This window comes from Podarcis tiliguerta, assembly GCF_965153285.1.
Source record: "Podarcis tiliguerta genome assembly, chromosome: 9".
NCBI classification, from domain to species: domain Eukaryota; kingdom Metazoa; phylum Chordata; class Lepidosauria; order Squamata; family Lacertidae; genus Podarcis; species Podarcis tiliguerta.
This window is the reverse complement of record NC_139542.1, coordinates 35,676,541-35,702,687: the sequence shown is the minus strand read 5'-3', so window position 1 is coordinate 35,702,687 and position 26,147 is coordinate 35,676,541. Positions and strand designations below refer to the sequence as shown.

Below are 26,147 nucleotides of genomic sequence, written 5' to 3'. Positions count from 1 at the left end.
TGTCAGAGGTGATCCAAAAGCCAAGAACTGACCAAGAAGTCAGACCTGAGCAACCAAGCTAGGAATTGGATCTCAGGAACAAGGCCAGCAGTCAGTGACAAGGAATGCAGGGTTTGGTGGGGGACACCAGGAAGACCTTGATGCTCAGGGAAGCTCCCTGTCCAAGCAAAGAGAGGGCAATGTTGAGCTTGGATGGGTGGGGTCAAGTTACTCAGGTCCCGGACCTGACAGCTCACTACACGGGGCAGCTGCACAGAGCCCTGTGGATGAGCATGAGGCTCTCAATTTCAGGGTGGTGGGTTTGAACCCCGTGTTGGACAGATACCTGCATTGCAGGGGGTTGGATCAAAGGGCCCTCAGGGTCCCTTCTAGCTCTTTGATTCTATGAACGCTGTTGGTTCTAGTCCAAGCAGCTGTTACCACCTAGGTAATATTCTCACTGTGCCTGTATCTGTAAAGAATATAAGCATCAACCATGGAAGCAGGTTTATAAAGCTTTAACTATGTGTGCTTCCAGACGTATGTTTATTGTGGGATTAGAGCTGTGTTTTTTATCACCATACACACAAAATCAGCAGCAAAGTGCTAGCCTGTATTCCCACCCCCATTTAATCGAGATTTATGTTTTCTTCAGAAAATCCAATTAAGTTTAAAGTAAGCCTGTCACCAGTTATAATTGGTGACATCTCCCATTTGTAGTATTCATCTCCTGTCAAGAAGCACCCTAAGTTTGGAGAAAGTGTCCCCTCCCCATGTTTTATTTAAGTATCTACTGGCAAGCGAGCTCCAATTGGTGAGGAGATGCCTTGGCATTCTTTGCCATTATTGCCTCCTGGGTGGTCAGCTCACAGCTGAACCAGCTGCCTCTGGCGAAGTGCTGTGTTGTGCAAACGGTTAGGCTAAGAGACGTTCCATCTCCTGCAGTTGTCCGGTATCTGTGGGTTTGTCCACAGTCTTGTCTCCCCTGCTGTCACCCCTGGAAATATCCCCTCTTTGTGCATAAAAGTGCCTAAATATTGAGGTGCGAACCAGGCAATCATAGCAGAGTGAGATGAAAAGTGAATGTGTGACTTTACACAGAGAGTACTGTTTCCAGACACACTCTCTGTGGGTGACTGGCCCAGTACTTCAGAGCTGTTGTTCCCTACAAAATATATACTTCACTTTTTAATACCCGATCACCAGTTAAATCAATTTTAAAGGTTTTTAGAGTGCTTCAGGCTAGGAAAACCAAAGTAAGCATCCTCAAGCAGGACTGACACAATTATTGCCTGTATGAAGATAGAGGAGCTGCCTTGAGGGCTGCATTGGAACTAAGCAGAATATCAATTTAAAAACTATGTCCAAAGGCTGCTGTATTCACTGTGTTAGACAAAGTATAATGAAATTGCTTTTAATTGAAAACGAAGACATTCCCCATCCACCTGCCCAGCTAATTAATGTGCTGAGCTGCTAAATTAGTGCTAGTTTCAGTCAGTCTTGTGATGTTTGATCTCTTACACTAAACAATGGGGTGACTACTTAAGCCCATTTTTACTCTGGCCTTTTCCCTGACCTGATTTGTAACTTTTGGGATTCACCCTGATAAAAGGCAAGTCTTTCACTTTGAGGAATGAAGAATGATACCATGTGTATAGTAAATAAAGGGCTCTATTTTGGCAACAATTTTTGTTAATTGCCAAAAATCATTTTTTAAAAAATCATTTTGTTCCTTTGGTTGCGTAGTTCTAACTCATTTTACTTACAAGAGATTTCCCTAAAAGGATTGCCCTGTTGATTCATTTGTTTGCAAGTTACAGGTTTGTTACCTGATCACTGTCTTTTGGGAAATTGATGAGCTCTTATCTCTTTTCCCCTTTTTATGTTCTGCATCTAGAACCTGCTTTTTACTTTGGTGACACAGAATATCATGTGGCTGAGAGTGCTGGCCACATCGAAGTTCGTGTTTGGAGAACTGGAACTGACCTGTCTAAAGCAGCCACTGTCACTGTGCGCTCCAGGAAAACAGAACCATTATCTGCAGAAGGTGAATTAATTTTTCCAAGAGGCATTACTGATGTGCTGTATCTCAGCATTGATCTCTGCCCTGTGCAGATGTCATCTTTAAGTCCAGATACGTTTGCATTGTGCATTATTCAGACATATGCAGATTTCCCCAGGAAAATCTCAGCACACATTTTCAATAAATAGCTGCCCAGAATACTCCCCAACAGTTTCCTTCAGACATTGTGATTCCAGAGTGTGGAATTATGGGCAAAACTATAAGAGAACTTAATATTTTTATTTTTAGAGTGCAACTGAGGAATTTAATTGGTTTAATCCAACTAACCTAAGAATAACAATAAGACAAAAATCTGATTTTCTAAAAATAAATGTAAGGGTTAATCATTGTTAATGAGCTGCACTAAAAGCTACTAAAGAGCTTGCAGATTTGTTATCATCCTCTGCCTATAATCTTTGAAAATTATTGGAAAATAGGTGAGGTACCTGCAGAGTGGAGGCAGGCAAATGTTATCCCCATCTTCAAAAGCAGGGTGAAAGAAGACTCAGGTAAGACTCAGGTGACCAACCAGTCAGCTTAATGTTGATTCCAGGAAATGTCCTAGAACAGATAATGAAACGGCTGGTCTGTGAGCACTTAGAACCCAGCCCTATGAAGAACTGTTGAGGGATTTGGGTATGGTTAGCCTCAGAAAGAGGAGACTGAGGAGATATCATGGCCATCTTCAAATAACTAAAGATGGAAGATGGAGCAAGCTTGTTTTCTCCTGCTCTGGAGGGTAAGACCCGAATCAATGGCTTCCAAGATACAAGAAAGGAGATTCATCAGGAAGACTTTTCTGATGGTAGGAGCTGTTTGACAGTGGAACAGACATCCACAAGAAGTGGTGGACTCTCCTTGTACCTTTTTAAGCAGATGTTGGGTGGTCCCCTGTCATGCATGATTTAGTTGAGGTTCCTGCAAAGCAGGGAGTTGAACTAGATGATCCTCGGGATCCCTTCCAACTCTACAATTCTATCATTCTATGAATAAAATAAATATTAATTTAATAAGACAGTTGTAAAATCTAATGGATGTGATTCGACATAGTCCCTCTTGCTTCTTATGTAGCTGGAGTTGATTACGTTGGCATCAGCCGAAACCTGGATTTTGTACCTGGTGTAAATATGCAGACTTTCCGTGTGACCATCTTGGATGATTTAGGACAGCCTGTCCTCGAGGGACCAGAAAAGTTTGAACTTGTTCTACGAATGCCCATGAATGCAGTACTTGGGGAACCAAGCAAAACCACCATTTTCATCAATGATACCATCACTGATTGTAAGTACTCTAGATTCTACAACCTTTCAATTGCCTAGAAAATTCACTAAGGGGAAAGTTGTTTGTGGCTGCAATCCCAAACACATTTATTAAGTCCCATTGAACACAGTGTGGCTTACTTCCAAGTAAACATGCATAGGAACTGCTGCGGTTTCCACATTCGTGCTCCCAGCACACACGCGCGCACACCCCCCCCCCAATTATATTATGCACACACATATGCACATCAGTAATCCTGTGTAACTGTTGATATGAACTTAACGTTTTAACTTTTCCCCAGTATGAATGTAAGAGAAAGGTGATGAATTACAATGAAATGGCCCCATATGAATCTGAATCATAGGTGATCATAGCACGATATAAAAAGACTAACTCATGATGCTGGAATGCTTCCCTCCCCTCTAGTACCCAAAGTCCAGTTCAAGGAACCTGTATACACAGTGAATGAAAAAGATGGGCAACTGGCAGCTATAATTTACCGTAGTGGTGATGTTAATCATAAATCTACAGTCCGCTGCTACACCCGCCAAGGCTCTGCCCAGGTTATGATGGACTATGAAGAGAGACCAAACACTGATGACTCTGTAGTGGTCTTCCTCCCAGGTAAGCAAGAGTTTCCCTTGCAAGGAAGCTATTGCATTTTCAAAATTTATCATGAAAGGGCTTGTTTTTATTTATAACTGACCAATGTTTGTAGCAACTAAGGGTTGTTCCAGGCTTCCTTTTTTTATTGTGCATTCGTGACAGTATCTGTACCAGGGCAGTTAGACGAAATCCTTCTTTCAGTGATAATTTGCAGTTGCAAAAGTTTCAAGTTCCAGTTGATGCATGTTCTGTACCTTCTGATCAAAAACTGCAACCTATACCTCAAATGTTGTTGCTTTGTCCTGCTCCTGTTGTGCTGTACTGCAAGAGCACCCCTCCAGATGCCAATAATGTGACAGCAATGAGGAAGCATCACAGAACAACCAGGAAAGCAAAATTATGTGGCCCAATATAAATCCACTACTAATGCACTGCTATTTGTTAGTGACATGTTACACACACAAAACCCCTCCTAGTCTAAAGGGGCCCTAAGTCTGCAATCCTATACATGCACATAACAGGGAGTAAATCCCATTGAATTCAGTTCTGCTTGCTTCACATTAAACATTCAGCTCAGATTTGTTGTTGGGAAATTAACATACAATATTAAATCATTTTTTTAAGGTTCAAAGGAGCTTCAGAGGGAGCCTGCAATGTGAAGCCAGTGAATTACATTCTGGGCAATTCCCCCTCTACTGTAGTCCTTAATGTTCAATATTCACACACACACACACACACACACACACACACACCAGCATCAGAAGAGGGGGAGATAATGACTTTTTCTTGCACAACATTGGAGACAATCCAGCATATATTTAATTTGGAAAGTGGAGTTAGATTGTAGGAGCTACCCAAAATATTTATGTCAACTAACCTGGTGTTTTGCCTCCTGCAGGAGAGATTGAGAAGCCGTGTGTGGTGGTCCTTGAAGATGATGCCATCTATGAAGAGGAGGAAGAGTTCAGACTGGTGCTTGGAACACCTAAAAGCACTTCAACATTTGGTGCCTCCGTTGGGGAACAAAAAGAAACTCTGGTGAAGATTAAAGATGAAGAAGACAGTGAGTTTATGAGCCACTTTGTACTCATTACACATTGTCAGATCAAAGGTGTGGGATTAAATGGAACAAAGCATCCGTTTATTTTCTCATATGTCCTGCATTCAAGCGCAGTTGTTTTTTTAATTGCTTGTGTAAAAATAGCATTGTTCCCAGCAGTACAATCAATTTTTGTTGAAAAAATATCATATTACTAAAAAACCATACCCATACACTCCCCCAAGTGAATATTGGTGATTTTAAAATGTAAAGAAAGCTTAATCCAATAGCTGAAACAAGATAAAACAAGAAAAGGGGGTGCAGGATGTATAGGTGAATTAATTTTATTTCCGTGTTCTTTGTTGCTGTCCTGACAGACAGCTCATTGCTTTTCTTTGCTTTTCCTGGTGTGGTTTGATGGGTTTGTGTGCACATTTTTTGTTGTTCATCACCAGAGACACCCTATAAGCACTAAGGATACAATCCTGCATGTGTCCTTCAGACAATTCTGCCTATGTATAAATAACATTATTAAATAGGAGAGAGTGATGTTTTTCAGTTCTCTTGCAGAACCAGTGATTAAGTTCTCCGAAATCAAATACAGCATTCAAGAACCTCAAGAACCTGGGGAGATTGCAGTTGTAAAGATTCCAGTCTTGCGTGTGGGGGACAGCTCCAAAGTTTCCATTGTGAGAATCCATACTAAAGATGGTTCAGCTACCTCTGGAGAAGACTATAATCCAATGTCTGACGGTGAGACTTTCCTCTGAATCTTAGAAAAATTACAGTAAATGTTATTTACTTACACACACACACACACACACACACACACACACACACCACCTTTCATATGAATGCAGATTATAATTTTAAACCAGTAAAAACACATTATAAATTAGCTCAGTTGAATGCAAATTAAAATACAGCTGAGTGCACAACAGCTAAGGCCTTCTCTTCCGTTGGTCACCACCAGAGGTAGTTCCACAGGCTGTGGTACAACCAAGAGGGCATCGCCCTGAGAATTTCAGTAGCTATGGCTGCAGGTATTTCCTCCACTGACCAGATTGTTAAGTGTTTTTTTAAGTCAGCAACAGACACTTCAGCTTGACTTAGTAGCAAATTGGCATCTAGTGCTGCTTATTTAGCAGAGATGTTTCATAATCAGAGTAGGCTGCTCCTGTTAGCAACCCAACTGCTGCAAGCTAAAGCAGGGGTCAGCAAACTTGTTCAGCAGGGGGCCAATCCACTGTCCCTCAGACCTTGTGGGGGGCCGGACTATATTTTGAAAAAAAAATAAAATGAATGAATTCCTATGCCCCACAAATAACCCAGAGGGGCATTTTAAATAAAAGGATACATTCTACTCATATAAAAACATGCTGATTCCCGGACTGTCCGCAGGCTAGATTTAGAAGGCGATTGGGCCAGATCCGGCCCCTGGGCCTTGGTTTGCCTACCCTTGAGCTAAAGCTTCCAGACCAGCCTTAAGGGCAGCCCTACATAGTGTGTATTACAACAGTCCAATCCTTAGGTTACCAGTGCATGGATCCCTGTGGTCATCTGATCCCTGTCCAGAATCTGGAACAACAGCCAAAACTGAGAAAGGGTGCCTTCAGCCACTGCTAACCTCCATTGACAATAATGAGCACCCCTAGTCTATTTGTACTAGTATTTTGCTTGGTTTTTAGCAGTTGGTTTTCTGCCAGCCAGCTGCCCAACATGAGTTTGACACGGTTTGTGAGGAGCCAAGACTGTTGCATTTCGGAACCTAGCCTAACTGTGCTGATGACTGGAGAGGGAAAGTTTAGTTCTTTCTATAATATATCTTCATTTCAGATATTGAATTCAAAGAAGGAGAAACAGAGCACTTTGTTGAGGTTGAAGTTTTGTATGATGGAGTGAGAGAAATGCGTGAAGCATTCACAGTGCACTTGAAACCAGATGAGAATATGGTAGCCGAGACACAGGTAAGAACTAGGTCATTTTTGGTTAGTTGTGGACACAATTGCTTTTGATCATGATGATTCAGAAACGGCAACAAATAAAAGTGTCGCTGTTCTTTGACCTCCTTAGATGCCAATTTTGAGGACTAAACTAGACTGGAAGCCTAGGATCGGGTCATCTGCTTTTTTTAAAAAAAACCTTTGGTATCAGATACGCAGGACCTCAAATCTAGACAGAACTGTGACACTGAAGGAAGTTTCATCCTTCTCCCTTTTACCTGATTTAAAACCATCCCCCCTAGGTGCTATTTGAGAAATGTGTTCAAATACAATCTAATCGTACCTAGTTGAACCCTCAATGAAAAATACTTATTTTTATTATGTGTGTAATCTGTGCTCAAACATTATCTGTTTCGTGGCAGAACTTATTTCACATACAAACAGCCATCTGATGTCATCTGGCTGTTTGTTTGCTTTTATTAAAAGTTTTGGAAATTGTATCCTGTATGAGTTAGCTTAGTGCATTTTAAAAAAAGATATCTTGTAACAGACATAGGATGGATCCAAATGTTTCCTTACTCCAGTGGAAAGGATCTTTTCTGCTCCATCTTGCAAAGGTTGCAGTATAAACGTTTACAGTAGAAGCAGCATGCTTGCAGATGGAACCTTCTTTTCTGCCTTTCCTTTCAGATGAACAAAGCTATTGTGTACATTGAAGAAATGGACAGTGTGGCAGATGTGACTTTCCCAGCTGTGCCCCAGGTTGTCTCTCTCTTGCTGTATGACGACACTGCTAAAAGCAAAGGAAACCCCCAGCCTCCAACTGGCTACCCTGTTGTGTGTGTAACGGTATGCTCCGCTCTACTAGTTCTTCTCCAGATTATATTTTCTAAAGATTGCTACTAGCTGGGACGTGAAGGCTTTCTGGATGTGTAAAACAGTGGCACGGACCCCCTTGGGAAGTGGTGGCCTCTCCTTCCTTGGAGGTTTTTAAGCAGAGGTTGGGTGGCCATCTGTCATGGATGCTTCAGTTGAGATTCCTGCATTGCAGGGGGTTGGACTAGATGGCACTCGGGATCCCTTCCAACTCTACAGTTCTATGACTGTGATTCTTAGCTCTCCTGGAGGCTTAAGACATGCATTCAATTTCAGTACTTAGAATTACACACCTCATTTCTCGAGAACTGATATTTGGCGTTTTATAGCAGTTTTAGTTTTAGCGTTTTAGTTTTCAGAGCATATTATGATCTTCATTTTGCATGCCCGTGAGATGAGTCACTTTTACTCCCATTTCACAGATAGGGAACTGAGATAGTATCTCTTTACCTCAGTTCCCTATCTGTGAAATGGGAGTAAAAGTGACTCATCTCACGGGCATGCAAAATGAAGATACAACCTCTATGGACGGCTCATTGAATGGTATTGAGGTTGTATCCTATCCAGGTTCTTACTTTTCTGTTTTGGGAAACTGAGGCCAGTTTAAACTTTTATTAAACTTTTCAAGCCCTGGCTCACAATTGGATGAAAGCACAAGAAGAAATGAACTTCAGTTCCTGCCTTTTTTCTAACTTTAGCTAATGCATGGTATGATTTACATATATTATATGATACACCTTTCTTTTCCTTCCAAGCACCTGGGAGGCATCTGAGCTGTGATAAACTGAAGGCTTTCCACAGTATCAGATTGTTAATTTTATATGCCACATACATTAAGATTCAATTCCTCAATTATTATGAAACTAACATGCAGCATCTATGGTGATGAAACCAGTAGCAAGAAAAAAAATGAACTCGTTAAATACTAATGCAACATGAAAAATACAATTTACTTAGAATTTGATCTGAATTATTTACTTTCCTAGAGCAAGTTTAGATATAACTCAATGGTTTCATTGTATGTTTCTATTAACTTCAGGCATGCAACCCCAAATATTCAGATTATGACAAGACTGGATCTATTTGTGCTGCTGAAAACATCAATGACACGTTGACCTTGTATCGCTGGCTTGTCAGCGCTCCAAGTGGCAGTGATGGGGTTACCAGTCCCATGCGAGAAGTGGACTCCAACACTTTCTTCACCAACACCAAGTCCATTGCCTTGGACTCCATATATTTCCAGGCTGGTTCGAGGGTCCAGTGTGCAGCACGTGCCGTCAATGCCAATGGAGATGTGGGTTTGGAATTACTGAGCCCAATTTACACAATAAACAGAGGAGAAGGTAAGGAAGCGGAAAGTTTCCATGAATGAAATAAAATCAAGTGGCTTTTGGGAAGCTGAAATAAATGTTTGTTTCAAAGGGCTTTTTCATAGTTCAAGGACACGCACAGCGGATGTGAAGCACGGGGTGTAGGGGATGTGGTTGGGGAGGGGGGTCTATCATGGGGAAAGTTTGGGGGCCAGATAGAGAAGCTTGGAGGGCCACATTCAGATCCAGTCCTGAGGTTCTCATCCTCTGCAAAGTTGTATAGTATATGCCTACTTCCTATAGTGCTTTCACCTTAATGAAATGGGTGGAAAGGCTATGGAAATCAGTGACTTTGCACACAGGGATGTTATGGCCGTTTTGCCGATGTGCTGAGCCAAGCCATGGTTTGACTGAGCATGTCATCCAACCCCTGGCTCATGTTTCATTTTCCCTGCTGAACTACAGGCTGTAAACCAGAGGGCAAACCTTGGTTGTAGCCCATCATGTATTTTGTCCTGTTATCATATTTTGCACTTCCACCAAGAGTTTCCTTACATCTTGCAGCTGAAACTGTAAAGTAGGCAAGTTCCATAATCAAAGCAAAGAGCTCTGCTCTCACATGCCTGCTCTGCAACCTGCTGGAACTGGACGTTCTAATCCTATATGGATGAGTATATGGATCATACCTGTGGGTAGGTGGGGAGCAGGCACAGGCCCAATATAACTTAGTTTCATCATCAGGAAGTGAAATAAAAGGGCAATCTCAGTCCGTACAGCAGTTCCTGTGAATGAGAGACCAAGATGGCGCCAATCCCAAATGGGATTGGCTTCTGTGAGGCATAGTATAGCTTCTGTCTTTCCCGTGGAGGTAGAGGACAGCTTCATCCCACACTGGTTCCTGTCCTCTTGAATTGGGGGTGGTGCTGCATGGAAGAAAAAGTGGCCCTGCTGCTACTCAAGTAAACTGGGGCTGTGCCCAGTAGTGTTGGCACAGATCAAGAGATCAATCAGATCAAGAGTATATTATGTCAACCATAAGATTACATGAGTTTTTAAAGTATCAGCATTTTTAAATTTGGTTCTTCCAAGGAAAGGCAAAGCTGAATTGCTCTCACTTTGTTTTTAATCAACCTTTTGCCCTTTTCCACGTAGGCTTGTGTCAGCCCCGTATACCAGGAACGGTCGGAGCAGAACCTTTCTCAGCCAGAATACGTTACACAGGTCCTGATGATCCTGACTATTCCAACCTGATCAAATTAACAGTTACAATGCCTCATATGGATGGTAAGTAGCAGACACGTGCATTTGATTAATACTGAACAACAACTGGTGCAGCACTATCTGTCATCACAATCACATGACTGGTGATTCATAGTTGAACACCTGGATTCACCATCTCAAGATGGGATGGTGACCACCAACTTAAATGGGTTTAAAAATCATTGAGATAAGGCTACCATTGGTGCTAGTTGTGATGCTATCCTGCCCCTGAATGTACCAGTTGTTAGGGAAGAACGGGAGACAGCTTTGTCCTTGCCTGTGGAATTCTCATGGTTGTCCACTGTGCAAAACAGGTTGCTTTATATGGCTCTTCTTGCATGTTCTTCTATTTTCAGGGATGCTGCCAGTTATATCAACTAGACCTTTGTCCAACTTTGAGCTGACTCTTAGCCCTGATGGCACTCGTGTAGGCAATCACAAGTGCTCAAACCTCTTGGATTATAACGAAATTGAGACAACTTACGGATTCATCACAGAGGACACCAAGAACCCAGAAGTGATTGGAGAAACTTCACCCTACCAGTACAGCAGCGCTGTGCGATCTGCCAAGACCTTGCGTTTCTACCGTAACCTCAATCTGGAGGCCTGCCTGTGGGAGTTTAACAGCTACTATGACATGTCAGAACTGCTGACCGACTGCAGTGGCTCCATTGGCACAGATGGTCAGGTATGCTGCGTGCATGAAAAGCAAGCCTGTGTAACTGAAAAGAAAATGCTAGCATTATGCCCAGTTGCATGCACTTGAGTTTGTGGCATGGGAACTTGGGAAGCTGCCTTTATACAAAGACAAACTATTCACCTATCTAGCCTTATTTGTCCATTTATCTACTCCGAATGGTGGTGGCTATTGTGGGTGAGGTCTTTTACATCCCTCACTGCCTGACTCATTCAAATGGGCGGGCTCTGCCACTGAGCACGTCTCTATGGAAGCCATGGGGCGATAATTGAGTTTTATATGGCAGCTGAAGGGTGTGTTGGCATCTGCTCCATGACTGTACTTAACGGGTTTGTGGAAGTGGGATTTAGTTTCCTTTCTTGTGTTTTGCTTTTCTGTGCAATACTTGATGCATTTCCAGTACTACCCGTGTTGTTATTAATGGTCCATATCTTAGAACAGGTTGAGTTTAAACACCAAATAGTGACTCTACCATCAGAAATTAATTTGCTTGGCAAAATGTCGTCATTGAGGATTTCTTAAGACATCTCTGTGGCACACTGAAATGGTCAGGGGGATGGGGCTGCACAAGATTGAAAATCAAGGCTTCTTGCCCTAAGAAACTACATTTCCCAAGGAATCTGGTTTCTGGAGCACAGCTATGTCAGGTATAATGCAGCCCCCTGGTGCCGGTATTTGGCATCTCCACTGCCAGGTCAGTTTGGGTGAAAGTGGAGGATGGTGCCAAGCTCATAATGATCCACGCCAAGATTTCAGAGGAGCTTTGGGAGCAAATCCTTTTAACACACCATGAATATTTAGAAACATTTTGTAAAAGTGAGGGGCTTTCTGTTCCCTACAATTTCTTTTATTTCATTCTGTTCGAGTTTCACTCTTCTTAGTGTAACTTTACAGAGACTAATGGAGTAATTTTATTTTAATTTGCATTGTAATGAGATTATGGAGTCTTGTGTCTGTAATTCCCAGCAGCCCCTGCTGCTACTCTGGCCTGCTCTTCCCTGGCAAACACAGAAGCCTAAGGTGTTACATTTTGAACCTTGTACTTCCATGCCACTCCGTTGGTGGCTGCAAGCTTCCTTGTTCATCTGTCCTATTAAACCACTCTCTACTGTTAGCCACAAGTCAGTGTGATTGCTGGAACCCACCCAGGTTAATACAGAGCTTGCTAAATCTGAATTGCCTTTAGCACTTAACTCTGATCCTGGCTGTACAGGCACACTTATTGAGTGCATATACTTGTTACGGTACCTTCAGATTAGGTACAACATGACAGCCTGGCTGAAAACTGGTACAAACAGCTACCTGCTTGTGGTAGCTGGTCTGGTTTTCTTTTTTCAGCTTGCACCTGTGCCAGCTGTGCCCTCTTATGCCAAACAGGTTTCGTTCTCATTTATCCAGAACAGAGCCTGCTATGAACACATGAAGCTAACTTATATTGAGTTCATCATTGGCCCATCCATCTCTTACTAGCTGCAGCATTCTGGTGCATCATATGGAGATCTTTTCCGACTCCTCTAGCTAAAATATTTGAAATCTGGAGACAGAGACAGGTCCAGGATTTATTTACTGGGGGCTGAGGCGGAGGTGGGCAGTTAAGTTAGTAAAAGGAGTTAATGCAAGCTGAGAGTTCTCTTACGTTACTTCTGATCTTCTTGACTATTTGTGTTCTCTTGAAATGTTGCCACTGTAGGCCCTTTGCTGGTCTTGGGGCCCAGGCAAATGCCTGACTTTGCCACCTTCTGGAATCAGTCCTGAATGGAGATGCTGAAAGTTGAAGCTTTCTGGGATTTTTGCATGCAGATAATGTGCATGGCCACTGAGCTACAGCCCCTCCCTGATTTACCAATTATCACAGACCTCCTTTACAGGAATAGTGGCTAAATGTAGGTTTTGCTTTTTCCATACAAGTCTTAACATTCCCATTTGCTGGGCTCCAAGAAACTGCCACAAGTAGCATGGCAGTCATGTGCAGTGACTGTCAAATACTATGCATGACCTCATTAGAAACACTATTTGATTTATGATGAACACTGCTCACCTCAGTAACCAAGATGGATGTGGCATGGGAGCTCACTGCATAAACAGCACTGCAGTGACATGAACATCGCAGTCACTTGCTGGGCAGGCAAGAGTGAGGTCTGGCACACAGTGTGCTCCTTAGAAGGGAATGATATACTGATTTGCACTAATACAGACACAGTCTTCTAGAGAGCCCACATGTGAAAACTAATGAATGATTGATCTCATCTATCTTTAATCTGACTTATTCCCAACTTAAATCTTTACAACATTCCCTTGATTAGTAAAAGCTGACGGGTAACTCAGCATCTTGTATTGAAACCAACTATTATTGTAAAACTGTAAGCAAAGCAAAATGAAGAGTGTCAAAAACTCACTTGTGCGGTCATGTTGGCTCATACTACACACAAAGGTTTCTAGTGGTTTCCCTGCCCCTTCTTTAAAATTCATGACAGTTGTAGCAAAATAGTTCTGTATGTAGTTCAGCTGTTGGTTGTTTCCAAATGCATATGCTCCCCTGTTAGTCACCTCTGCCCAGCCACCCCCATCTGGACTCTGCTCATTAACTCAGCCTCCCTCCTCTAGCAGCACCTCTAGAGAACACACACAAGGGTTTAGGATCTTGTAGCTTGAAGCTGCCTAGCAACAAGGCTTGGACTTTCACAAAGGATTCCCAAACTCAGAGGCAGGCACATTCTATTTCATATGCAATTAAGTTAATCAGTAGGACCATAACATGATGCTCATTAGTGAGCATACATGATCATCTTTTAAACTGTGTGGCACTAGAAGTTGCATGTGTACATTGGATTTTTGTGTGAAGGACATAAACCTTTTCACCACATGATAAGCCCTTGTCCCTTGGATTTCAAAAGCCCCTTTGCCATGAAATACATGTGGAGCCACTTTCAGAGAGAGAAGCAAAGATTTCCATTTATGTGCTGCTTAAAAGGTAAAGGGTAAAAGGACCCCTGACCATTAGTTGTGGCCGACTCTGGGGTTGCGGCGCTCATCTCACTTTATTGGCCGAGGGAGCCGGCGTACAACTTCCAGGTCATGTGGCCAGCATAACTAAGCCGCTTCTGGCGAACCAGAGCAGTGCACGGAAACGCCGTTTACCTTCCCGCCGGAGCGGTACCTATTTATCTACTTGCACATGCTTTCGAACTGCTAGGTTGGCAGGTGCAGGGACCGAGCAACGGGAGCTCACCCTGTCACGGGGATTCGAATCACCGACCTTCCGATCGGCAGGTCTTAGGCTCTGTGGTTTAACCCACAGCGCCACCCGCATCTCTTATGTGCTGCTTACACACAAGTAAAAGATGCCTGTGTTGACAGCACATTCATAGCAGTAAGTGTATCACTGCAACGTGGGATTTTATCTTGCAAGTTCAAGGAAGATGAAATATGACATTGTAGTGAATGGGTTAACATTATTTATTCATTCATTATTTTATTTATAGTAGTCATAGCACAACAAGAAGAAAAACATAACAATAAAAGAAAATAACTGTTCAGTCATTAAAAGCAGCAGCAGTAGTATTATTTCAACTAAATTTTACTCAGAGTGCACCTTTTGAAATGAATGGACCTGGCTCAGTTAGGTTTACTCTGAGTAAAACTTGGTTGAAACAGTCATGCAGGTGGGAACCCTGGCCTGTTGGTCCATGGAGGCTTAAAGATGTCTTCCACCTGTCAGGAGTCACCGCTCTTAACACCATTGTGCATGCAGTAAGCATGTATATATATACATGGCATAATGGGCTAGACAAGAGCATCTTGAATTTTTTGTTGATGATAATTGAAATAAAATTAGGATCATTTACTTGCCATATCAAGGTTGGGAAATCTGTGGCTGCCCAGATGTTATTGGACTCCAACTCCCATGGGATGATAGAAGTTGGGGATCCAGCATAATCGATAGGGCAAGTCAGTAAAGATTTGAGTTGCATTTTAATTTTGATCAAAGGCTGAGGGACTGCTTTCATTTTTGAGTGTTTCTTATTGTTTGGATTCTGAGCAAGTCACAGCATGTGTTTATTAATGTCTGGACTTTTGACTGGCCCATTTCTTAACTGCCATGTGATTTGTTATCAGTGCTGAAAGTTAAGTAAAGGGGAAATGGGAAGCAAGCTTCAGTTTTAACTTCCCCAAACTATCTGCATTGTTGTTTCTTTAAATGACCATTTCACTGAACAAGAGCTTAATCATTACCCATTCACTTCCAGAAAGTTGGACCGGAATGCACTGGAGGTCACAAATGATTGTGAGACTGTTAGTATCAACTTAATCCTATAATAGGGACTTAGCTGTAACTCCAGATTACACTTTGGGATGACTGTCAAGTCAATTCCAGGGTGTTTGTGTTCTTTGCCAGGGTTGCATCTCAGAAGCCAGCAAGAGTGTTTGCCTGTCTGCCTGCCGGCTTGGATTTGATCCGTGCTTCGTTCTCTCACACTTCAACACAAGCTGCAATTCATTCATAAATCATCAAAGTGGATTTCTAATCAAAGCCAGTGAAGTTTGTTCAGGAGCCAACATGTACATACACACACTCAGAACATCTGTCAGACTCAGCAACTCAGGATGGAATGAGGATGAGACTTAATACCATTCCCAGAATGGTTGTGAAATTGACTTCTCAGGATGCAATCTGAACATAGCATAACCAAATACTATGGTGTTTTGCAGGTGTTAAATCTGGTCCAGTCGTATGTGACTCTGCGAGTGCCCCTGTATGTCTCCTACGTCTTCCATTCCCCGGCTGCTGTTGGAGGATGGCAGCACTTTGACTTGCAGTCTGAGCTCAAGCTCACCTTTGTGTATGATACTGCCATTCTTTGGAAGGACGGCATAGGAAGCCCACCAGAAGCTGAGCTCCAAGGTGATTTTGTTCAGTTCTTATTTAGTTGAAGCATTTTTATCTACTTTTCAGCTGAAATAGGGTTTCCAGAATGGCTCACAAAGACCAATAATAGCAGCCCCTGCCCCTGGGTTTACAATGTTGAGTACATTTTACTTTTTATTATTATTACAAATAATTTATTCATCACCTTCAACACTCTCTGTGTGCGCCTCCAGAAATTGTACCAGTATATTCTTTTGGCGGGGAAACAGGAAAATTTTGCCCAGAGGAGATTGGTACCGCATGTTTACAAATAGAGTTATTCCACTGAAATCAAACAATCTGAAAATCACAGTAAACCGGGATGTACGTAGCATCTGATATTCTCAAATGCTACAAGTGACAAAGCTTTAATACCTTTTTGTATATAGTAATGGTAATGGTTGTTTGAATTTAGGCTCCCTCTACCCAACCAGCATGCAGATCAATGATGAAGGGCGGCTTGTCGTCTACTTCAGGACTGAGATTCGATTCAGAGGGCAATTTGTGATGTCCCACCCAGGTAAGATTAGCTTTTTGCTTTATACCTTAGGTACGCAATAAATCTTAATAATTCTCCTTATTCTTTTTGGTGGAGATTTTGTTTTGCTTTTTTGTGATCAAAGAGAAGTGAAATATTTCTTTTCAGGGACCATAAGGAGCCCTTGTGTGCCACTGTGGCCTTGATGGCAACATTCATTCCATCATAAAAACGTGTCCTTTTCCTTGACAGGTACTTCTTTGTCATCAATGGTGATGTCTGCTGATCACCCTGGCCTCACATTTACACTCAGCCTTTCTCAAAGTGAACAAACCTTCCACCAGCCTATGCAGCAATGGAAATTTGTCTCAGATTTTGCTGTGAGTGCCAACAATGCAGTTTTCTGTAATAACTTTCAAGGGGGGCGGGGAGGCTTGTGGCTATTACATAATATATTGTTCTTACAGCTCTATGATTGGTTAAGCTGATAGATTGTGTGTTCTCCAAAACCAACACATATGTGTATTTTGTCCAGCATTTTGCTACCCAGCAAGCTTCATGTCTAATTACATGTATGGGCATCACTCCTCCAAATTCAACACCATTGCAGTGTCCCCTGCTGGGCACAAACTATGGAGAAAGTTATGCCCAATTCACATAGTGCCTCTTGGAATCTTAAATGTAAAATTTTCTCAATTCCCAAAAAAACCCATCCGTTCTTTTTATTCTTTATTAACTGAACTGGTGTTTTCTTAAGTATTGAATTTAAAGTTTATCATATAGACTTATTGTAGTTCTTATATTTTCAGATTTTTGGGGTATGGGGCCCTTTGCTTTGTATGTATTTGGGGTTTTTTATGTTGCAAGCTACTTTGGGCTTCCTTTTGGGGGAGAAAAGCGAAATGCAAATAAATGATGAGATCGTGGAAGATTTATATTCGAAACATTGGTTTCGAATGAGAACTTCAGTCACCTGTGATTCTTACTGCTAGAAGGAAAGCCATAATAATGGTTTCACCTTAATTAAAATATAAAATACCTGTCAGCTCTGCATCCAGACAGAAATGAATACCAATCTTTTAAGCCCTTTCTTGAATCCTAAGCATATCCAGCCCTAAACATGTTTGCTCAGAAGTACATCGAGTTCAGTGGGGTTGCACTTTAGGATTGTAGGAAAACAAGAGTTGCGTGATGTGGGTGTCAGAATCAGTGAGTCAGCTGCTGAGTAGAAACAGCTGCTGCTCTGCTCAGAAGCACCCACCATGATTCTTAAAAAGTAGATGCCCAAGACAGATGAATTTAAACAGCCAAGTGAAGCAGTATTATGCTAAAGAGTCCATTGACAAATGTAGTATCTTTCTGTTGTGTGTGTGTGTGTGTGTGTGTATTAAACTAAAGCACTTTTAAACAAAAACTTCATATTCTGATCTTGCACCCCTTATTGTAGGTACGTGACTATTCGGGTACTTACACTGTGAAACTTATCCCCTGTATTGCTGCACCCAGCCAAGAGTATACCCAGCCTGTCATTTGTAGCCCCCGGGAGCCAATCACCTTTGATCTAGATATCAGGTTCCAGCAGGTAAAACCTCTCTTGTGTTTAATGCTCTCAACAAAGTATTTTGACTGCATTTATCTGGCACATCATGCACACTCCCTTGGCAATTAAACTGAACTAAATTGTTTACTTGTGCAGCTCATCAGTAGTAGAGTCGGAAGTTGTTTTACATACTGTATTTTTTTATTTTCCACTGACTTAGAAGAGCTGATCCTGAATATTTAAAAATCCACCAACTTGGGGTGAAGAGTGGGGAGCAGAATTAATGTTTAAATTTACAGGTGTTTAAAGTGGGCTGTATCCAATGGTGACTTTGCCAAAGCACCAGACAAGAGACCCCATTTTGCCATGGTTCTTGCACTAAGCCGCTATTGGATACAACCAAGCTTCTTTGCCATTGACTGTAGTGCTAAACTTGGGTGTGGAATTTGATGTCCCACTTGAGTCCAGCCTGCCTTTGAAAATCACAGCCCTGTGCCAAGTTATTTTTCCTCACTCCCCATAATTTAGGCACACTTATCTGTGTGTTATGTTTCCCTGTATCTTCTCCATATCACTTGGCTGGGAAGGATTGTGGATGGTTACAGGGAAAGAGTAGAGCTCATTTGACATGCCCACCACTTTGGGCAGCAGCTCCATGCCCCTTTCCACTCTTGAAGTAGAAGAGAGGGCACTTCAGTGAAGAGCTACTAGCTAGCACAAGAGAGCTGCATTGTAGTAACTGATTTGGACTGTACCACTGATGGCGTCTTGCTGGTCCTTGGTGTCTCATTTTTAACCAGCTGCATTGAGCATCAAAACTAGCACAGTCCTTTAGTGGTTTGTGAGCTTTTGGCCCAAAATCCTTCTCCTGGAAGTGCTATTAAGATGGGAGGGATCAGCCAAGATTTAAAAGCTATACTGAGCCTAATGAATGGGAAGAAAAGGGGCATAATTCATTAGTAGTGGTTTATATGCAGAAGGCCCCAGAATCAATGCCCAAATCACCAGTTAAAGGAATCAAGTAAGGAAGTGATGGGAAGGATCTTAGCCTGAGTCTTCAGAAGCTACTGCTGTTCAGCATCGATAATACAAGTCTAGGTGGACCACTGGTCTCAGTATGGTTGTCTTCAAGACTTCTGCACTATATTTTGAATAAAAATTTCTGATTAAAGTATGTTTCTTCTAATAAATGGGTTAATGGATTCAGTCTAGTTGCACAGGCTCTGCTCTTATGCAAAGAGGTTGTTGTTATTTTCATTTCTATACCGCTTTATATTTTCAAGAAGAAAAATCTCAAAGTGGCTTATGCCTACATTAACACATCAGACAAAACAATCCAGAACAAAACATTACCAACCAAGTTCAAGTATACAGCCAAAGCAACATAATTGACAGGAAACTAAAATACTATATCTTAAAGATTTCAAAAGAAAAATTACTAAAGAAAGTTAAATATAAAATACACATTTAAAACAGTATAATTAGCCGTTTTAAATTTGAAGGGCAAAAGCAAGCAAGCTGATGTTGAGCAAGTATCAGAAAGAACTGAAATTGAGAAACTAATAGCTGAGTTTCAAAACAGTGATTCTTTTTCTTTTTATATAGGTCAGTGACCCGGTAGCAGCTGAATTCAGTCTAAACACCCAAATGTTCCTGTTGTCAAAGAAGGACCTCTGGCTGTCTGATGGCTCCATGGGATTTGGAGAAGGAACAGATGTTGCATTCACAGAAGGCAAAAAAATAGCTTTAGTCTTTACATGTAGATGCTGGCATGCTACCTTTAGCATCCTGTTAGGATCAATTAATGTTCTTTCTTCTTAATATTATTCTCCACCTTTGACTAATGCTATGATTTCATAGTTGAGAACGTGAAAAGGGAATAGAAAAAGGAGGTGTATTTTGAAGGAAGAAGATGCTTTAATAAAAGTTACCAGGAAAAATAATTCTGGTTAGGCTTCAAGGGTGTTTTAAAGGGTGGTTGTATTTAAGAACAATTTCTTGAGTTTGAAAGTTATTGAACAAAGTGCCCCTGAATGAAATTGCTATTAGAAAGTAGGATTCATAGTGTTCATAATGCGTTGCGTACCCTAACTGTTGCTAGGAAAACAAAACCATCTGTTTGATCAGTACTTAATTAACATCTATTATGCAGAACTCCCTAGGCTTGTGTGGTTGGATATGGGTTGCCCCCTGGTGAGGAAAAGTGGGGTTGCACTCAACAAGTCTTGACAAGATGGTTGTATCTCTGAGAAATGCAGAGAGAACGCTTAACTAGGATTGATGTGAAGTCATTTAGCAAGATAAGCTTGTGCAAATTCATTTTAACATTAGTGAGCACAGTAAGTGAAAGCCTGATTCTACCACCCTGATTGCAAAGTTACTTTGCTAACCAAGTAAGGTTAGCACCATTGGGTACATCATGCAAATTGAGCACAATTGCTTTACAGTGGTACCTCGGGTTACATACGCTTCAGGTTACAGACTCCGCTAACCCAGAAATAGTACCTCGGGTTAAGAACTTTGCTTCAGGATGAGAACAGAAATCGTGTTCTGGTGGCGCAGCGGCAGCGGAAGGCCCCATTAGCTAAAGTGGTGTCTCAGGTTAAGAACAGTTTCAGGTTAAGAACGGACCTCCAGAACAAATTAAGTATGTAACCAGAGGTACCACTGTATTATGAACAATTTTATTCTGCTTGACAGGGGGGCAAGAAGTAGTCTCTTGAAGCACCACTTCCTTTTCTGCTCTGGTTTCTTTTTAGCAGACATCACTTGCACATTTTAAAGTCCAACTTTGCTGACAAGAAGCCTACAAATTTGCGTATGTACAAAATAGGAGATTCTCAGAATGCTTAATTCAAATTCTGTGCAAGAGCAATATTTTGGTGAAGTTACGAGATACAAATGGTCCAGTTAACAACTGGGGGCGGGGTGCAGGGGAGAGGTTATGAAAAGAATGTATTCAAACATTTTCACTAATAAAAAAAGAGCCCCAAACTTTGGTATCAGAAATGCAGTGGTTTCAGCTGGATACTTACAGCACCAACAGAGACTTAAGGGTTCCTGGTTTCTGACCTCAGTTACCCATGCTTTCTAGACAAGGTGTGAGGAACCTTTGGCCCTTCAGATGTTGCTTAACGTCAACTCCCAACCCCAGCAAGTGTAGCCAATAGTCAGAGGTGGTAGAAGTTGCAGTTCAGCAACAGCTGAAGGGCCAAAGGTTCATAACTTGCAGCTAGTTCAAAATACTGTGGCTCACCTGCTAATGGAAGTCACATTAATAGAGCCTACCTTGCAACAACTCCATTGGCGCCTGGTTTGTTTTGGCCTTTTAAAAAACGGAGCAGAGGACCTAGATGTCTGTTGGATTGCCTTCTCCTTTATCAGTTCACATTTTCATCTGAGACTTCTCTCCAGGTACTTCTGCTTTCTGAAGTGCAGCAGATGGTGACATGCAAAGGTGTTTTTTGTGGTGGCTCCTCCCCTCTGGAATGCTTTCCCAGAGATGTTCACAGGGTGCCTGTCTTAGGTATCAGGGGAAAACATTCTCTCCCCCCCAAAACTTCTAAGAAATATTGAGATCTTTGGAGCATTAAAAGTGTTTATGCTGTGTTTTGGGATACCGGGCTTTATTTAAAGTAGTACACATTTTATTTTATTGTATGTTTTTAATTACATTTATTGTAACAAAAATAATTAATGTTAATTATTTCTATATTGTATATTATTACTCTTCTACTGTCTGCCCTATGGGGTCTGATTGCGTTTGAAGGTAAGGGGTATCAGTGGTATTCCTAAATAACTTTTTCTAAAAATATTTCTAGGCTCTGAAATCTATGGTCGTGTCATGGTGGATCCTGTCCAGAATTTAGGAGATTCTTTCATCTGTAACATTGAGAAGGTGTTTTTGTGCACTGGGGCTGACGGGTATGTCCCCAAGTACAGTCCAGATAACAAGGAATATGGTTGCCTAGCCGACTCCCCTTCTCTCTTATACAGATTCAAGATTCTGGTATGTACCATAGTACAGTACAGCACAGTCTTAATACAAGAAGTTTTAAATCCTGAATGTAATAATGTGTTGGTTTCTTTGTCTTCTAGGATAAAGCTCAGCCTGATACCCAGGCAAAAGTGTTTGGAAATATGGCCTTCAATGCAAAACTTGCTGTTGATCACATAGATGGTTATCCTTTGGTAAAGCAGCCAGGGTCTGATGGATTCAGCATGTTGTCGACTCCGCTATTCCAGGTAACCTCTGAGAGCAATATTGTTCCAGCACTTTTCTATGTTGGAAACTAACTTCCTAACTAGCAAGGTATTTTTCAAAACTCCTGCAGTTTTTCAAAACGCAGCTTTATGCATAACAGTGATTTTTTTAAAAACATGTTCTGGGAATTTTGTCAAAAACGCTTTTTGCTTTCTTCGTTGTCATATAAATTTACACGAAAGACAATTTTTGGCACCATCAATCCAAACCTATTAATGATGAAATCTTTTTTCATGGCAGTGGAACTAAATAAATAAAACAGTTAAATGTTATTGATCAAGGGATGCATAACCTCACCTTCAAATACCTCCTGGAATAGATTGTAAACATTCCATCTTAAATCAAGGGACTGTATACAAAACATGTTTTATGTTTACATACTATGTTGTTAAAGCATTGTAAATAGCAGTGTCATGTTATTTTTATGTCAGGAGCAGTACTCTGGGAGACAGTCATATTTGAAATATTGAGCCCGAGAGAGATTAGGAGGCATTTAGCAACTTAATTTTGCTTAAAGTTGTCATGTGTGTTTTTAATTTAACAGGTAGCAGCAGGTCGAGAATGGTACATCCACACTATCTACATGGTTCGGTCACGTGAGAATGCCCACAGAGGCCTTGGAAAGAGAAGTGTCGAGTACCATCACTTTCTATCTTCAGCCAGTGGAATCCCAGGTGCTACACATTCTGTGCGCAGTCGGAGAGCCATCTCGGATGCTCCTACGCTTGCGCAAGATATCAGTGCAGATAAGAATAGAGGCACCAACATCCAGCACATAGCTCTTGACCGGTCTAACAAAATTGTTATTGAGCAGAAAGATTGGTCCCCGCCAGGTAAACCATATGAGAAGCCAGTCCTGGAAATTACTGGAAGCGACATGGAAGACAGGATTGTACCTATTGTCGGAGGTGCAGCTGGGCTGCTGCTTCTGATCAGCACAGTTTTGATTATCATCTTCCTATTGAAGAGAAAGAGACGTTCTACTAATGGGAAAGCAAATTCCTGCACTGGCTATTCCAGCAGTAATGAAACTGTGACCACGCGGCACAGCAGCAGTGATAGCTCTGAAGTCTAAATTACATCACAAAGGTGAGGGTTGTCGTTTGAAGATACTTCATTTCATCATAAAAACTGGTATTGGGGGGCTGTGTTTGCACAGACTTGGGAGCTGCCGTGTTGGTGCTAGGTTGTGTGAGATTCCAGCATACAAAAAGTGTAGCAAACAAGATGAAGTGTGTAGAAGTGTGAGTGCTTTATTTATAACTTAACTTCCTCCCCACCTACCCAGGAAAACAGGATGGATTCCTGGAATAAACTTAGCTTTCCCCCTTTCTTCTTCAAATGGTGCTAAAAAAGATAAATCATCAGCTAGCAGCTATTAATGTGCCTTACCTACCATCATGAAAGCCTGGTGCTCCTCAAAGGGATATTGATTTCCTTTTTGTTTAACTTGTATGATGTCTAGTTATATCTGTCTTGTATATGGAAAGGGGTGGTGTGAGGGAGAAGGGGTCAGATTTTAATGAGATAGGGTAGAAGAAAAGTATCTGTAATTAAATCTCAGAGCAGAATTGTGCTGTCCGAGTGGCTGAGAGATACACTGGAAAAAATGGAAAGCTAATTTAAAGAGTATTTCCCAAATGGTTTTACCAACAGGTATTCCTTAGTATTTTATCATGCCTTTTACAATAACCCTAAATCATTACTAGATGGCCCTTCCTTTTGTCTGCCTGCAGTTAGTAAAATGTCCATTAGTTTGGCAAATTTTGTAAGATATTGTGAATAACTTAAGACATTTATATCCTATAATTTGTTGTCAGATTCATTGAGCAAAATAACTAATCCAACTATGTAATCTCTAAACCATCAAATGCAGCCACTGCAGTAAAGGAGCTTGGAATCATTACCACCAAATGCTTTGGTAAAAGGGTTGTGCGAAGCATGTTTTCTAATGCTTGGGACGAGGAAGCTAGACTGCATGGTTTCTTATTTGTGTGAATCAGCACTATGTGGTTCAGGCTGTTCTGTTCTATGTCAGGTAACCCTTTACCTTTGCCCACATTTTTGAAACAATATTTGGCACTGGTCAGCATCTGACAGACTCAAATTGCTGTAAGTTGTCCATGACAACTAAATACAGCAACCATCTCAGTTTGCCAATGAGTATATATAACACTAAAAAATGTAGTTAAAGATTCATTTATTCTACATGCAGCTTTTGTAAATTTCATGTATAAATCTTCTGCTGAGAATTGCCTACAGCTAAGATAATGGGTTTAGACAAGGTCTGTTCACAGAAAATTCAAATATGCAGAATTTTATGCATGTTTACTCAAAAGCAAGTCAATTTTTATGAGACGTTTTCACTAAGTTTTATTTTGCTTAATTGGTCAGATTTTTTAACAGTGCCTATTTTAGAAGTATTTGCTTTTTCGTTCAGGAGGTACTTTGTGCCCTGATACTTGTTTGCATCACAAAAGAAACAAACATATATGCAATTAATTAAAAATTCCTTATTGACTTTACAACCCCCCAAAGCACATAACTGTAAATAGTGTTGTTTAAAAAAAAAACCTAAGTGATAAAACTGAAATGGGAAAGCTGTCAATTGATAAATCTGCCTTCTACAGCCTAGAGAGCATACACAATATGGTAGGGCTACAGGCTAGCCCTCCAAACATGGAAATTGAGTTTTACTATGGCAGCTGACCTCAGATACTTCATTTAGCCACTGTGGCCCAGTAGACTGCAGCAACCATTGACAAAGCCCACAATCCTATACCTGTTTGTGTAAGATGCAAACCCCATTGAACTCAGGACTTACAGTACAATTCTCTAAGCTTGCTTGGAAGTAATTGATGCTATGCATTTTAAACTAAGGTAGAGGGGCTGCTCCTCCTGCCTACCTGTTTCTTCCAGAGTGCAAGGGAGGGCAAAGCAAATTAATCCAGCAAGTCCCATCAACCCAGTCTCTGTATTGTTGAAACATCTGCTTCAGTATCCCAAGTTACTGAAAGGGACTAAAATGCAAGTATTCCTTCATTACCTCACCTTCTGTGTGACCTGTTACTGACCAGCTCCTTTCTTGCTGTTTATGGAATCAGAGATATAAGCATTAAAACATGCATTTGACACTGTTGTATATTTCTGCAATATGCTTATGCTACTTGTTTTCCAGATATGAGCAAAGCCAATTCAGGCAAGCACTGAAACGTTATCATTGAATTGTCCTGTCGCTTAGTCGTTCTTATAATTGTAACCTTACACTTTTCATTGTGAAATTGCCAAAACGTTTTATAAAGGTTTTTTTCTTTCATACTTTTTTGTGTGAATTACTTGTCTCCTTACTATTCTTACGCTATTCTTACTATTCTTACCCCTGAAAATTAAGCTGGTCAGTTCAAACTAAGTTAAGAAAGCCTAGTTTGTACAACAGTCATGAAGCAATCAGTAACAACCACTGCAAAAGATGTTTGCATGTAAGTGAATACAACAGAGCTCTCATGAACTGGACTTACCTTTGAGATTTTTCTTTGCCTATTTCTTACATCCAGTATAGAAGAAGAAGAAGAGTTTGGATTTGATATCCCGCCTTTCACTCGCTTCAAGGAGTCTCAAAGCAGCTAACATTCTCCTTTCCCTTCCTCCCCCACAACAAACACTCTGTGAGGTGAGTGGGGCTGAGAGACTGTGACTGGCCCAAGGTCACCCAGCAGCTGCATGTGGAGGAGCGGAGACGCGGACCCGGATCCCCAGATTACGAGACTACCACACTGGCTCTCTTTGAATAACTTACCCCACATTAACAATTAGTGGCAGCACCTCTAGGTTTATCTCTGTCTCTGTTAAAATAGACAACTGTAAAAGCCGCTGTTGCTACTTCTGAACCCAACAAATCTTGAGCCATGAGTTTCAACACTATTCATG

General features: G+C 41.3%; 1 protein-coding gene across 2 annotated transcripts in view; it reads left to right on the top strand.

Annotated features, from left to right (window-relative positions):
* Positions 1–25,538, top strand: part of FREM3 (FRAS1 related extracellular matrix 3) — an 83,176-nt gene extending 57,638 nt beyond the window's left edge. The window contains exons 7-24 of one of the 2 annotated variants that reach the window (XM_083456971.1): positions 1,877–2,026; positions 3,113–3,322; positions 3,728–3,925; positions 4,806–4,970; positions 5,517–5,699; positions 6,783–6,913; positions 7,580–7,738; positions 8,805–9,108; positions 10,228–10,359; positions 10,692–11,023; positions 15,743–15,935; positions 16,354–16,458; positions 16,669–16,796; positions 17,864–17,998; positions 19,562–19,688; positions 21,778–21,965; positions 22,055–22,201; positions 22,765–25,538. In XM_083456971.1, coding sequence (XP_083313097.1) covers positions 1,877–2,026; positions 3,113–3,322; positions 3,728–3,925; positions 4,806–4,970; positions 5,517–5,699; positions 6,783–6,913; positions 7,580–7,738; positions 8,805–9,108; positions 10,228–10,359; positions 10,692–11,023; positions 15,743–15,935; positions 16,354–16,458; positions 16,669–16,796; positions 17,864–17,998; positions 19,562–19,688; positions 21,778–21,965; positions 22,055–22,201; positions 22,765–23,295 — 3,518 coding nt within the window. In that variant the 3' untranslated portion in view covers positions 23,296–25,538. Of the gene's footprint in view, positions 1–1,876; positions 2,027–3,112; positions 3,323–3,727; positions 3,926–4,805; positions 4,971–5,505; positions 5,700–6,782; positions 6,914–7,579; positions 7,739–8,804; positions 9,109–10,227; positions 10,360–10,691; positions 11,024–15,742; positions 15,936–16,353; positions 16,459–16,668; positions 16,797–17,863; positions 17,999–19,561; positions 19,689–21,777; positions 21,966–22,054; positions 22,202–22,764 lie in introns of those variants that run through there. The other variant, XM_083456972.1, reaches the window with a different exon arrangement.
* The last annotated feature ends 609 nt before the right edge of the window (positions 25,539–26,147 follow it).